We start from the raw sequence: 15,318 nt of genomic DNA on the forward strand, positions 1-15,318 counted from the left end.
GCCGTGCTTTGGGAGGAGGGAAAAAGCATTATTATTATTATTATTATTATTATTATTATTATTATTATTACCCCACTGTTTTCCCAGACCAGGACTCAATGCACCTTACCCCTAATTAAAACAACACAGGTAATAAAATACAATATCTTTCTCTGAGGATATTTGTTACAGGTTGTGTTATCATTTGTTTGTTTCACTGTTCTGGGTTAATTGTAGTGGGTATTCTTGGCTGAACTTCAGTGCAATTTGTAAGAGACGGTGATGTTACTGGAGGATTAAGTAAGATACGCATTCCCCTGAATTAAAAACAAATAGATCTCTATCCCCCTTTATTGAAGTCCAAGGCTGCTACCATCAACTGTGTGCACGCTGCAATTTAGACTGATACACTGAGGAGACAAGTTTACAACACACTGATGGTTGTGGGAGTTGCACAGGTTTAGCCTGGAGAAGAGAAAACTGAGAGGTGATGTCAGAGCCATCTTCAAATACCTCAAGGGCTGCCACATGGAAGATGGAGCTAGCTTGTTTTGTGCTTCTCCAGAGGGCAGGACCCAGATTAATGGGTTCAAATGACAAGAAGGCAATTCTGACGAAACATTAGAAATAACTTTCTGAGGGTAAAAGCCATTTGACAGCAGATTCCCAATGAATGTGTGGACTCTCCTTCATTGGAGGTTTCTAAGGTGAGGTTGGATGGCCATAATCAGGGGGTTTGGGCTGGGTGTTCATCAGTATGCGGATGACACCCAGCTCTACCTCTCTTTCAAATCAGAACCAGTGAAGGCGGTGAAGATCCTGTGTGAGTGCCTGGAGGCAGTCGGAGGATGGATGGCGGTTAACGGATTGAGGTTGAATCCTGACAAGACAGAAGTACTGTTTGTGGCGGACAGGGAACAGGCAGGTGTGGAGGACTCCCTGGTCCTGAATGGGGTAACTGTGCTGTCCATGGAGGCACAGGTTAATTCTGTGTCCAGGGCAGCTGTCTATCAGCTCCATCTGGTACCCAGGCTGAGACCCTACCTGCCTGCGGACTGTCTCGCCAGAGTGGTGCATGCTCTGGTTATCTCCCGCTTGGATTGCTGCAATGCGCTCTACGTGGGGCTACCTTTGAAGGTGACCCGGAAACTGCAACTAATCCAGAATGCAGCAGCTAGACTGGTGACTGGGAGTGGCCGCCGGGACCACATAACACTGGTCCTGAGAGATCTACACTGGCTCCCAGTACATTTCTGAGCACAATTCAAAGTGTTGGTGTTGACCTTTAAAGCCCTAAACAGCCTCGGTCCTGTATACCTGAAGGAGCTTCTCCACCCTCACCGTCCAGCCCAGACACTGAGATCCAGCGCTGAGGGCCTTCTGGCGGTTCCCTCATTGCAAGAAGTGAGGTTACAGGGAACCAGACAGAGGGCCTTCCCGGTAGTAGCACCCGCCCTGTGGAACGCCCTTCCATCAGATGTCAAGGAAATAAGCAGCTATCCTAATTTTAAAAGACATCCGAAGGCAGCCCTGTTTAGGGAAGCTTTTAATATTTAATGCTGTATTGTTTTAATATTCGATTGGGAGCCGCCCAGAATGGCTGGGGATACTCAGCCAGATGGGCAGGGTATAAATAATAATAAATAATAAATTATTATTATTATTATTATTATTATTATCATTATTATCATTATTATCTGTCAGGGATTCTTTAGCTGCAATTCCTGCTCCTGCATTGCAGGGGGCTGAACTAGATGACCCCTGTGGAAGACCCACCAAGTGTCCCTATTTTCCAGAGACATCCTGAATTTACAGAAGCCATCTCAGTTTTTGATTTGATCCTAGAAGGTCCCGCTTTTCCTTAGGACGTCCCTAAGGAGAAATGTTGGAGGGTATGGTAGGATGTCCCTATTATCATGGGAGATATGTTGGAGGGTATGGAGTTATGTGACCCCAGACCCAAGGAGATAACTATTACAACCTTTAGAAGACATCTAAAGGCAGCTCTATATAGTTTTATTAGGTTTTTATATGTGTTGGAAGCTACCCAGTGTATCATCATCATCATCATCATCGGGACTGTTCATGGTGGCAGGAGAGGATATATTGTTTATTAATATCCTTCCTAACTTGCAGTAGCAAGTTCCTTTATGTAGCAGAGTTACATTCCCCCTTTTATATGCACAGCAGATAGCTGGTTGCAGGCTCGTATGAGCCTCTCACTATTATACAATTCAATCTGTTTCAGATTGAATTGTACATTCCTGGTAAGTTCCCTTGAATCCCTCTTAAAAGAATAAAGACGTGACAATCTTATTCAAAGTCAATAAAAGAAGGTTACTCACATCAGTTCACAGTTAGTGTCCTGAAGGCAGACTTAGTAACAAATATGTACAGGTGGATCTACCCCATATGGGGGAATAATCCCAGTGCTTCTGCTAGCTGAGAGCTAGCAGAGCAGTCCTAGCTAGAAGCTGGTCAAATGAAGAAGGAAGTAAAAAAGAGGAAGGTGTGCTGTGTGACTCGTCCTTTTGTTACCTGGACAGGTTAGGTCATGCCCACCTTCTGTCACATGCAAAAGGAAGGATGTTCCAGTCAGGAGGAACAGAAAGTTTAGACTGGCCAGACCAAACATTCCCTTGCATGTCTTCTCTAGCATTACAAGGAATGTTGTACTTGACTGCCTCTCATGGATCACATCCCATAATTATGGAATAGGATGTCCCTATTTTCATCAGAGAAATATTGGAGGTTATGCTGCAGTCCCTTTGAACTCAACAACTCACTGGTTCTATTATTCCTCCTCTATTGGTGCCAATGAAAGGTTTCATTTACAGGTCAATAACAGCTTCTGAGAGGGTATTTGCAGGGCCGTCTCAAGCATGTCTGGCGCCGTGGTGCGGAGATCGCTCCGGCGCCCCTGCCCTGGTGGGCAGGCGCAGCGCAACGCGCAACGACCCCCTGCCGGCCCCACGCCACCCAGCTTACCCCTAGAGCCGGCCCTGGGTATTTGTCGGAACCAGGGCTGGGAGAAGGGGAGTTAAACTTCTCCCCACCTCCATGCTGCCCCCCCCACACACACACAAGCAGCTCGGGCTTCTCCACAGATGCTATTTACATAACGAAAGACAAGAAAAAATCCCCCATTAATTGTCTTCGTCATCCTGGGCCTGGCTTGGCTCCAAGAGGCAACAACGCGGAAAGGCAGCCTCATCCCAAGCAAATCTCTGACTCCTCCGTTGGGTGGTTTTTCTACCCAAGCCCAAAGCATTTCCTTCCTGCTGCAATTATCACCATCTAAGCCACTGCATTCATGAATATGGATGATGGATCCCTCTCCCTTCCCAACACTTGGGGAAGATTTTAAAAGGTGGCAAATATCTGCACATCTGATCAGGTGTTTTGAAGCCAGAAAATGCCACTTTGGAAGCAGAACCCCTCTAGGCCCTTTGTGTTCGCTCAAGTCAGCAGCAAGGAAGGCAGAAAGGGGATGAGGACCTGGGAACCCCTTTTCCTTCCACTCTCATGGAGCTGCAAATTCAGAAGAAGAAAAAAAGCAGAAGGCAGGTGGGCTCCAGCACCCAAGGGCAACATCTTGCTAGGAGCTTGAGGCCTCCTTGAGGGGAAAAAATGCAGATTGTTTCCTTTGCTCAAATATCATTCTGCTTGCAGGTTTCCCTTGGGGGCACCTGGTTGGCTACTATTGAGGGCAGGAGGCTGGGTGAGTTGGGACCCCCTGCTATAAGGCTCTTCCGAGAGTCCCCTCATTCAACAGAAGCACCACTGGGGAATCATGCAACCAGGAGCAATCCTGCCTCCGACTGCGGAGTCAGAGAACGACCATCATGGCTAGTGGCTGTTGAGACAGTCTTATCCTCTGAACTCTGGGATGGGGTGGGGGGAAGTACAGGAAGAACCTGAAAGAATGGCATTTTCTTCAAAGCGTCCTCATGCCAGAGGCACCAGCTTCTCCAGAGAATTGGGGGGGAGGGAGAGACAGGCACATCGGGCGGCGTCCTGACGTCACACATGCAACATTGCACAAATGTCCTGATAACGTATGTCATCCTCTGAATATTGAAGCGGCCCAGTCCTCTCAAAAAAAATGTATTCCGGGGGCCAAAACTGCCTCGGCTCCTAGGAGTCGGATGCGGATGCCCCACAAAAACTGAGTAAACACATCATGGGTGTTTCACAGCCAAGGCCAGGCTTGGAAGCAGCCTGTAATCATAAGAAAGAATGTACGTTGAACCGGCTGGAACAGCCCAATGGCCCATCTCCACCAGCTTCCTGTTCTCACAGCAGCCAGCTAGATGCCTCTTCTGGGAAACCCGACAAACAGGACCTGAGCACTAGAGCCCTCTCCCCTCCTGTGGTTTCCAGCAACTGGCATTCAGAAGCATGTGGCTATAGAGCATAGCCATCCCGGCTTGTAGCCATCAATAGGGCCAGAAATTCTTTCAGTTTGGCATTTGGGGCGCGGGTGGCACTGTGGGTTAAACCACAGAGCCTAGGGCTTGCCGATCAGAAGGTCGGCGACAGGGTGAGCTCCCGTTGATCGGTCCCTGCTCCTGCCCACCTAGCAGTTCGAAAGCACGTCAAAGTGCAAGTAGATAAATAGGTACCGGTATCGCTCTGGTGGGAAGGTAAATGACATTTCCGTGCGCTGCTCTGGTTTGCCAGAAGAGGCTTAGTCATGCTGGCCACATGACCTGGAAGCTGTACGTCGGCTCCCTCAGCCAATAAAGCGAGATTAGCGCTGCAACCCGAGTCGGTCACGACTGGACCTAATGGTCAGGGGTCCCTTTACCTTTACCATGTGTGTGTGTCTGGGGGCTGCACACACAACTGTCATTTATTCCAAATTAGGACATTTGTCCTCCCTTATCAAATAATAAAATTGACTGGAAGCCTGCATCACACCCAGTCCTTATTAATGCAACTATTACTGTCTTTCACTGATGAACTGTAATAATAATATTTGATGGAAAAGAGTCTTTTGAAACATCAAAATATTGACAGCATTCCTTTCACTGTGTATTTCTAGTTTCCATGGAAAGTCTGGGTGGGCCTCTGTTCAGGCATCTGCCTAGGGAAAGATGCCATCGGGGCTTTTAAATTATAGATGTTGTTGAGCAATTCCAGAAATAGCAGAGGGACGTTTGGCAAGGGCAGAGAAGGAAGGGCTTTAACATTGCAAAAGGGCTTTTTGGAGGGGGTCATTTTTCCTTCCCAAGAGGAGGTGGGGAGAGAGAAGGGGAAGAGCACTGGGGAGGCTTCTCATTCTGGAGTCTTCTTTGCACAATGGACATGTCAGATAGCCAAGGAAGGAGAGCTCCCCCCCCCCCCGCCACTGTTAGGGAATTCACGGGGGGGGGCACATCTAACGCAGACACTCACAAGGCCTCGAGGCTTCTCACATCAGTACATGCAAAAAACATCTAGGGGTCTTAGTCTACCACAAGCTTAACATGAGTCAACAGTGTGATGGAGCACTAAAAAGAGAGAGAGAGAGAGCGCTAATGCTATTCTAGGCTGCAACAACAGAAATCTAGTGCCTAGATCAAGGGTAATCATAGTACCATTGCATTCTGCCTTGGTCAGACCCACACCTGGAGTCCTGTGGCCAGTTCTGGGCACCACAGTTTTAAAAGGACATTAGCAAGGTGGAAGATGTGCACAGGAGGGAGACCAGCAAGATCAAGGACCTGGAAACCAAGCCTTATGAGGAACAGTTGAGGGAGCTGGGGATGTTTAGCCTGGAGAAGACCGAGAGGTGACATGAGAACCATCTTCAAATACCGGAAGGGCTGTCTCATGGGAAGAAGGAGCCAGCTTGTTTTCTGCTGCTCCAAAGGGGAGCGTCTGCGCTGATGGATTCAAATGATAAGAAGGGAGATTCCAACGAAACATTAGGAAGAACTGTTCAACAGTGAAATGAACTCCCTTGGAGGATTGTAGATTCTCATTCACTGGACGTTTGTCAACAAAGTTTAGATGGCCATGTCTCAGGGATTCTAGCTGCAATTTCTGCATTGCAAGGGGTTGGACCCTCATGGCCCCTTTCCAGCTCTACAATTCCATGATTCTATGACAGGGGTTCCCAAACTAAGGCCCGGGGCCCAATCGCCTTCTAAATCCGGCCCGCAAATGATCCGGGAATCAGCATGTTTTTACATGAGTAGAATGTGTCCTTTTATTTAAAATGCATCTCTGTGTTATTTGTGGGGCATAGGAATTCATTCATATATATTTTCAAAATATAGTCCGGCCCCCCACAAGGTCTGAGGGACAGTGGACCGGCCCCCTGCCGAAAAAGTTTGCTGACCCCTGTTTTATGAAATATAGTCACAGAGGACTCCCTTTCCACAGCACAATGTGAAAATGGTCTTTCCTTAATGGTCTTAAGTACTGCACTGACCAGATATACCGCACTGTTTTGCTCTGGTGTTTTTTTGTATTTCTACTTCTATTATTTTCATTTATAATAATGTTGACCTGGGTGGACCAGTGGCCTGACTCAGCCTAAGGCAGCAGAGGATGTCCAAGGGGAACCCAGCAGTGGAAGCACTGAAGGCCTCTATGAAAGGGAGCAAGTGGACAATTGCCTGGCAGTGAGCATAATAAACACCAACCTCGTGCATCAAAGAACTCATCATCGGAACTCTCCACGGAGTCAGTCAGGATCCCGTGCATGGGCCACTGGGCGCTGAACCGGCGTAAATCAGCTGCAGAAGGGGACAGACAAACAAACAGAGAAAAGTCAGATCCGCTATGTAAAGTGCTCTCCTGGACAATGACAGCTCCCTTTCTCAAGCTCTGGGAGGAAGACCTTTCATTGCCTACAGACAGACAGCCAATCTTAAACAACTCCTCACCCACAACAATACAACCACCAGACTTAACATGGACACTGGTACCAGAGCCTGCAATAAACCCAGATGCCAACTTTGCTGCCACATACACCCGGACAACATCATTACTGGCCCCAACAACATCCAACATACCATCTCAGGACTATTTAATTGCTCATCTTCTAACATTGTGTATGCCATCAAATGCCAACAGTGCCCTTCAGCTCTCTATATTGGACAAACAGGCCAAACCCTACGCCAAAGGATAAATGGACATAAATCTGACATCAGGAACCATAAGACTGAAAAACCAGTAGGAGAACACTTCAATCTCCCAGGACATTCTATACAAGATCTCAAAGCAGCTGTTTTATTACAGAGAAATTTCAGGAACAGACTAGAAAGGGAAGTTGCTGAATTGGAAATCATTACCAAGCTTAAAACCATGGAAGCACCTGGGATGAATAGAGATATCGGATTCTTATCTCATTATGCATGATCAAGCTTTCTTTAGCACCTCAGCCCAGGACTAATTGCAGCCATCAGCAGCCATTAACACCCATCTACAGGTTTACCACTCCCATCAGCCCATCTCCCATTCCCACCCACCCCCACCACCCTCTGTATATATATAGGGTCTGACACTTCTGTTTCTAGTGTATCTGAAGAAGTGTGCATGCACACGAAAGCTCATACCAAAATATAAAGTTAGTTGGTCTTTAAGGTGCTACTGAAGGAATTTTTTTATTTTGCTTCGACTCAGACCAACATGGCTACCTACCTGTAACTGCTCCCAGTTAATCAGCCTGGTGAAATTAAACTTATTTTCATACAGAAACAGCCAACATCAAGCACCATATGAAAGGCAGGATCCTGCTCAACCACCCCACATGAGAACAGCTGTTTAAGAATTGTCGTTGCCCCCCCCCCGCCCTTCCTGTTCCTTTTCCCTTGCAAGTTGCATTTTCTTATATAGCAAACCTGTGGAGAATGGGATTGCTTTGTTTTAAGTGGCTGCATGTAAGCCACTCTGGGAGTCTTGTTGGCTGAACACAGGGGTGTAAACGCTCAAATAATAATCATGAACATGTGAGGACAACAAGGCATCCCCTTATCCAAAACAACCCTTCATCCTCAAGGACACTTTTTTCCACTTCTGGATCAGGTGGATTCCCCTCCCCCCATTTTTCATATATACAGAATAGAATAGAACAGAACAGACTAGACTAGAATAGAATAATTTATTGGCCAAGTATCAATGATACTTGGAATTTTGCTTCGACTACATTGCAATGTAAAGAAAAAACATACCTCATACAAACACTATTCCCCCATAGCTGTCAACTTCTGGATTGGAAAATAAGGGATCAGCGGTGGCGTGGCACTGGAAGTCGCTTCTGCGCATGTCTGCGCGACTTCCGGTGCCGGCTCTGCCCGATTTCCGGTGCCCAGACATGGGCAGAGCGGCATCAGAAACCGGTTCTGTGAATGTCCAGACATGTGCAGAAGTGACTTCTGGTGCCGGGCTGCCCGTGTCCGCATGTCTGGGCACCAGAAATCGCTTCTGCGCATGCCCGGAGGCGATTTCCGGCAGCACTTGGCAATGCGCAGAGGCGATTTCCGGCAGCACTTGGCAAGTGAGCGAGCAGCCAGCCGGGAGCTGGGACATTTACACAGCTGAGGAGCCTCCCTGGCTGGCAGGAGCTGCTTTCTTATAAATCCGGGGGATTTACGGGATATTTTGCAATTTGGAATAACAGAGGGAAACAGATTTAAATACGGGGGTTTCCCGCGAAAAACGGGAGGGTTGACAGCTATGTATTGCCCTCACAATACAACAGCACAGCGAAAAGACCCCATACCACCAACTGGCCTCCCTTCTGCCCACAACTACAGATTCAACAATTTCATGGCACAAGGAAAAAGGCTATTCCTGTGCCTAGACGTTTTTGTATATAGAGTCCTGTACCGACGTCCGGATGGGAGTAAATCAAACAGGTGATGACCAGGATGCAAAGGGTCTAGAGCAATTCTCTCTGCTCTCTTCCTGACTCGAGCGGCATAAAGTGTCTCTATTGGAGGCAAACTAACATCAATTACCCTCTCCGCAGTTCTTACTGCTCGTTGGAGCCTCTTCTTATCCAGCTTAGAGGCTGTACCATACCAGACAGTAATGGAATTACAGAGAACAGTTCCAATAGTTCAGATTTACCTATCAATCAACTGAGTAAAACTGCTACCATTTCATCCCTTATTGACATCTGAGAGTGCCCACCATGTCCAGAGAACATCATTGGAAGATTTAGGACAGATGTAAGAAAGCTCTTCCTCATGCAGCGCAGTTAAAATGTGGAACTCACTATCATTGGAGGGCATAATGGCTCCCAACTTGGATGGTTTTTTTTTAAAGGGTTAGACAGATTAATGGAGGAGAGGGCTATTGATGGCCACTAACCATGATGGCTTTGCTCTGCCTCCGTGGTCAGAGGCAGCCATCCATCTGAATACCAGTTGCTGGAAAGGGCTCTTGTGCTCGGATCCTACTTGCCAGTTTCCTACAATAGGCCACTGTGAGGACAGGATGCTGGGATGATTAAATGAGGAGGGAGGACAAACTATGTATGCCACCTTGAGCTCCTTGGAGAAAAAGCTGGGAGAAAAACGCAACAAACAAACAATACAGACAGCTGGAAACTCGAACCCCAAGCTGGCTTCTCCTCTATTAATGTATATGATTTGGAAGTGTGGTTTCTAGCCCAAACATCAGGCACCCAAAGAAATAAACAAGGGGCAAATCATTACTCATGCAATAAGCACAATCATCACTGAAGGAAAGCAGCAAGAGCCGCCAAGAAGATGAATCTTTTATCAACTCCACAGCCAACAACTCACCCCTTGTTTGCAAACACTGTGGCAAGTCAGAATTCTCTGGAAATGACCAACAGTGCCCATTCCTGCTTACAATTTATTAGGTGTGCACCTGTGCAAGACTTTAAAAAGCCCTCTGGTGGCTTGCGATACATGATTCTTGCAAATCACTGGAGGAGTCTCTTTGGCCAAGAGGTAAAAATGTTTGTAGATTAAGTACGATGACTAACAGGGCAGATATATGACACTCTGAGAGAAAAACATTTCAGTTACCACCTCCTTCAATGGATTGGACATGACTCAGAGCCTGCCCTAAGACCATAGGAAGAGCCTGATGGATCCTGCCAAATGGGAAACCCAGTGGCCAAATGGGGAACCCAGTCTTGTTCTCCACCATTCTACGGTAGACCGGTTCTGTCCATGGAGGCTCCATTTAGCAATCCTAAGAAACTAAGAAGAGCTCTGCAACTGGAAGAGGCCAAACAGACATCCTGTTTGGGCTCAGAGACTCAGCAGATGCAAGGGGAAATCTGAAAACTCCCCCCAAGGAGCCCCCATGCCATTATTGGCACAGCCAGGCCAGCCATTGGGTAGCCTTCCTCCTTCGACAGCCTCTCTGTTCCCGCTCCTCCTGATAAGCCCACTTAATGCCTATAGGATTTTATAAATGCAAGTTGTCTAATTATGGCTAATGAATGCAGCAGTCATGGATCCGATATCTCGACCGCTTTGCCTGGCGGGCACAGAACTCAGCTTAATCGCTTGGCTCTATTGAATATAGTCCACTTAGCCTTAAGTGTTCCCAGACACACACGGAGCCCCTTCAAATTAAGCTGACGAAGCCTCGACTAATTGAGTGCTGCGCCTGATGAGGATAAATGTTTAGGCCTCCCTCCAACAGTGCTCCTTTGCATCGGCCGCTTGCCCTCTGCATTCCTCAGCCTAGAAAGCCAATGCTAGCTTCAGCTCCTCATCTGTAGGGGGCAAGTGAGCCCTTACAGTGTGGAAGCAGAATGTCTGGGTCTCTGACTTGGACTCTTTTATGTCTCCCTTGGAGTGTGTAAAAAGAAAAAAAACTCAATGAAAGAAGGAGGATGAAAATTTGAACGGGAGTCCGGAATGTTTGACCGGCAATGCTATTATCCTATGTTTTTTCTTGCAAAGCTAATTTCTTGCAGTGTCTTATTAACCAGGTTGTAATAACTTTGTCATAAAAGCTGTTTTGTATGCAAAACACCCCATCTACCAGCTCAGAAGAGAGTCTGGCGAGTGGGGTCTCCTCTGACACAACAGCAGACCTGAGCGGACTTTTACGCTAATCACAAGGTGAAGGCTTGATTGTTCTTCCGCTAGACACAGGGGTCAGCAAACTTTTTCAGCAGGGGGCCAGTCCACTGTCCCTCAGACCAACAAATTCCTATGCCCCACAAGCAGGACTTGAACCCAAGAGCAGCACGCCACTCTCCCTTCTTGTGATTGCCAACTGCTGCCTCTGACCGTGGAGGCAGAGCATAGCCATCGTATCTAGTAGCCATCAATAGCCCTCTCCTCCTCCATGAATTTGTTCAATTCTCTTTTAAATCCATCCAAGTTGGTGGCCATCACCAACTCCTGTGGGAGGGAGTTCCATAGTTTAACTATGTGCTGCATGAATGACTTTCTTTTACCTGTCTTGAAACTTCAAGCGTTCAGCCTCAGCTTTGGCCTCACCTCTGTCCTTTGACCACAGCAGGGATGGAGGAGAGAGGCTGGGGTGGAGGAGCGTTTGCTTACCTGCAAACCAAACGGGCACAGGAGATGCCAGGAAAGCAAAGGAAGACCACCACCATCCCTCTGGTTGCTAGGCAACCATAACACTCTCTTCTCCCTGCATCCAACTGTCAGGCAGAGCTGAAGGAAGGGGGCGGGAACAGAGGGGGATCATAGTCCTGCTCTATTCTGCCTTGGACAGACCACAGCTGGAGTCCTGTGTCTAGTTCTGAGCATCATAATTTAAGGAGGATATTGACAAGCTAGAAAGTGTGTAGAGGAAGGCAACCAAGATAGCCAAGAGTCTGGAAACCATGCCTGATGAGGAACACTTGAGGGAGTTGGGATGTTTAGCCTGGAGGAGACTGAGAGGTGATATGACACAGCCACCTTCAAATACCTGAAGGGCCGTCCTTGGGAAGATGGAGAAAGTTTGCTTTCCTCTGCTCCTGAGGAGGGGAACCTGAAACCAATGAATGCAAATTGCTAGAAAGGAGATTCTGATTAAAGCTTTCTGACAGTACGTAAGAGCTGTTCAATAGTGGAACGGGCCACATGGGGAGGCGGCGGACTGTCCTTCCTTAGAGGTTTTTAAACAGAGCTTAGTCAGCCACTTGTCAGGGATTCTTTAGCTGTGGTTCCTGCATTGCAAGGGGTTGGACTAGGTGGCCTTTGGGGTGCCTTCCAACTCTTCGGTTCTATGATTCTATGATGGCCCAGGTGCACTGAGCAGTGGGTAGGGCATGTTCTAAGCCCTAAGTGACAAAGATTGGGTCTGCAGAGGAGGAGGAGGGCTAGCCCACACGTGGCATTCTTCATTCATTACATTTCTATCCCACCTTTTTCTCCAAGAAGACCAAAGTGGTGGCCGTGGTTCTTTCCCCATTTTATCCTCACAACAGCCCTGTGAGGTAGGTTAGGCTAAGAGGCAGTGACTGGCTCCCAAGGCCACCAAGTGAGCTTCATGGCCGAGTGGGGATTTGAACCCTGGTCTCACCTAGGCACCAGTCTGGTACCAAACCAAATTGTGCATGGACGGACACCACAGACACACCAGGCTCTGTCTCCGTTTGCTGAGATGAAACCTTCCATTAGGCACTCAGGATTGCTCTCTCTCCTCAAAAAAAAACCCTAGTTCCTTTGAAATGCTAAAAGCCCTCCTTCCTCAAGGAGGTGGACTGGGATGAGAGGCTTCTACCTCCTGCTTCTCCTTCCTTTCCCCTGAGAGGGAAAAGCATTCCCTGCTGTGGCGATTAGCTCAGGCTCCAGGCTCACCTCCGCCCTCGCCTGGGAATTCAAAACAGGCACGGAGAAGGGGGGGCGGCCTTGCGGAGCTGCTCGCTGGATGACTCATCCCCCAAATGGATATCTCTTTCTCTCCTTTCCCTGCAAAAAAGCCACACTGCTGCTATTAGATGGAACCCCTGATGGGCAGAACTAACCCTGCTGGGGGGGGGGGCAAGCCCCTGTATCCCTGCCTTTGCAAGGGAGCCCATAATTTCCGGAAAGAGGCATCGCCATCGCTGCTGGGGGGGATGGGGGAGAGAAGAACTGAAGGCAAAAGACCCAGGCCCAACCGGCTGATTCCAGCCCTTTTTTCATATAATTGTAGAGTTGAGTTGGAAGGGACCCCCAAGGGTCATCTAGGCCAACCCCCAGCAATGCAGGAACCACAGCTAAAGAATCCACAACAGGTGGCCATTGAACTCTTTAAAAAACCTCCAAGGAAGGAGAGCCCACTACCTTCCAGGGAAGTCCGTTCCGCTGTCGAACAGCTCTTGCTGTCAGAAAGTTTTTCCTAACGTTTAGTCGGAATCTCCTTTCCTTGCCAGTTGAATCCACTGGTTTGGGTCCTCTGCTCTGGAGCAGCAGGGGGGAAAAAAAAGACTTTCTCCATCTCCCATGTGACAGCCCTTCAGATATTTGAAGAGGTCTGTTTCAAATGCAGAAGAGAGGTGGGATCATCCCAGAGCCATGGAGAAGAGGCCCCTCACCCCAAATCCTGGCAGATAACATGAACAGAGGACCCCCCCACACACAGTAGCATTAAGAATAGATCCATCTGGTATATTGGAGCTGGGGTGGGAGCCCTGCAGGTATTTGGGGCCCAAACCATCAAGGGCTTTGCAAACCATGGCAAACAACTATCCCAGAAACCCCAGAGGCAACCAGGGTAGAATTTTGAGGCTGGTAGCTGGACAAACCCACCTCCTTGGCCCTTTAGGCGCTAGTAGGAAATCAGCCCTGAGTGCTCACTGGAAGGACAGATCCTGAAGCTGAGGCTCCAATACTGTGGCCACCTCATGAGAAGAGAAGACTCCCTGGAAAAGACCCTGGCGTTGGGAAAGATGGAGGGCACTAGGAGAAGGGGACGACAGAGGGCGAGATGGTTGGACAGTGTTCTCGAAGCTACGAACATGAGTTTGACCAAACTGTGGGAGGCAGTGGAAGACAGGAGCGCCTGGCGTGCTCTGGTCCATGGGGTCACGAAGAGTCGGACACGACTAAACAACTAAACAACAACAGGCGCTAGTAGGGTTGCCATATTTCAAAAAGTAAAATTCCTGGCATTCATGACATCCACAAAGTTGCTGAGCTTTCTTTAAGAAACCACCCAAATTGTTGAGCTTTTTATGCGAACAAACCCAAACTTTTGAGCGAAACCTTCCCCCCAATAACGTACTGACGTTTAAGCTTTTGGAGCTGTTTCTGCATTGCCATAGACCCGGGTTTTCCCTGACATTTTGCCAATTCAGCAAAATCCCCCCGATGTCATTTTTACACCCCAAAACCAGGACATGTCCGGAATTGTCCTGACGTATGGCAAGCCTAGGCACTAGCTATATTGTAGGGGATTGGACTAGATGACCCTTGGGGTCCCTTTCAACTCTACTATTCTATCATTCAATTATATTATGCGGCATCCAATTAATTAAAGGTCAGCCTCCATGCCAAGGATAATTTTCTGGCTGTGGCCCATACCTGGATGCAATCAGGTCCTTGCAAGCCACGTTAACAATAATTTTCTGGGCATTTGCCAACATGCGGAAAGTGCCCAACTGTGGACATCCTGAGAGCTGAGCTGGACAGGAGCCCCGTGTTCAAGGCTTGGGTCTCATGAGAACATAAGAAGGGGCTGCTGGTTCAGGCCAATGGCTTATCTAGTCCAGCTTCCTCTTCACACAGTGGCCAACCAGATGCCCCAGTGGAAAACTTGCAAGCAGGATGCAACCTCTCTCCCCTCCTGCGGTTTCCAGCAACTGGTGTTCAGAAGCATTACTGTCTCGACTTTGGAGGCAGACCATAGCCATCGTGACTAGTAGCCATTGCCAGCCAAATTTGGGTCTCCAGCTGTGTTTGGACTACAGTTCCCATGATTCCTCACCACTAGTCTTGCTAGCTAGGGGGTGATGGGAGTTGTAGTCCAAAGACCAGCTATTTTGGGGACTCAAGTTTGGGAAACACTGCTCTACAAGAACAAAGGTGACTGCCATGACTATAACAACTACTGTGGGGAAATCCTTTGCCCGTGAAGTTCTCAACAGATAACAGTCACTCACTGACAGGGTCTATCCTGAGTCACAACGTGGCTTTAGAGCTCAGAGGTTAACAGTCGACATGATTTTCTCACTGCGGCAGCTGCAGGAGAAATGCCCAGAGCAGAGATACATTGCCTTCATAGACCTGACAAAGGCCTTTGACCTCAACAGCCAAAAATGACTCTTCACACAACTCAACAAGATTGGATGTCCACCTGAGCTTCACAAGGTGATCATGTCCTTACATACCCTTGCAGAGGGGGTGGGCAACCAGGACCACTTGCTCTGAGCCTCGGAGGGCTAAGCCGGCTGAGGAGCCCTGCCGGGAC

The 15,318-nt window shown here is 48.2% G+C and overlaps 1 protein-coding gene across 2 annotated transcripts in view; it reads right to left on the bottom strand.

Moving 5' to 3' along the window:
- PITPNM3 (PITPNM family member 3) overlaps positions 1–15,318 on the bottom strand; it is a 74,245-nt gene that overhangs the window by 44,777 nt on the left and 14,150 nt on the right. For both annotated transcript variants that reach the window (XM_035138852.2, XM_035138853.2), the window contains exon 2: positions 6,615–6,707. In XM_035138852.2, coding sequence (XP_034994743.1) covers positions 6,615–6,707 — 93 coding nt within the window. The remainder of the gene's footprint in view (positions 1–6,614; positions 6,708–15,318) is intronic.

The sequence above is a fragment of the Zootoca vivipara genome, chromosome 15 (genome assembly GCF_963506605.1).
Source record: "Zootoca vivipara chromosome 15, rZooViv1.1, whole genome shotgun sequence".
Taxonomy (NCBI): domain Eukaryota; kingdom Metazoa; phylum Chordata; class Lepidosauria; order Squamata; family Lacertidae; genus Zootoca; species Zootoca vivipara.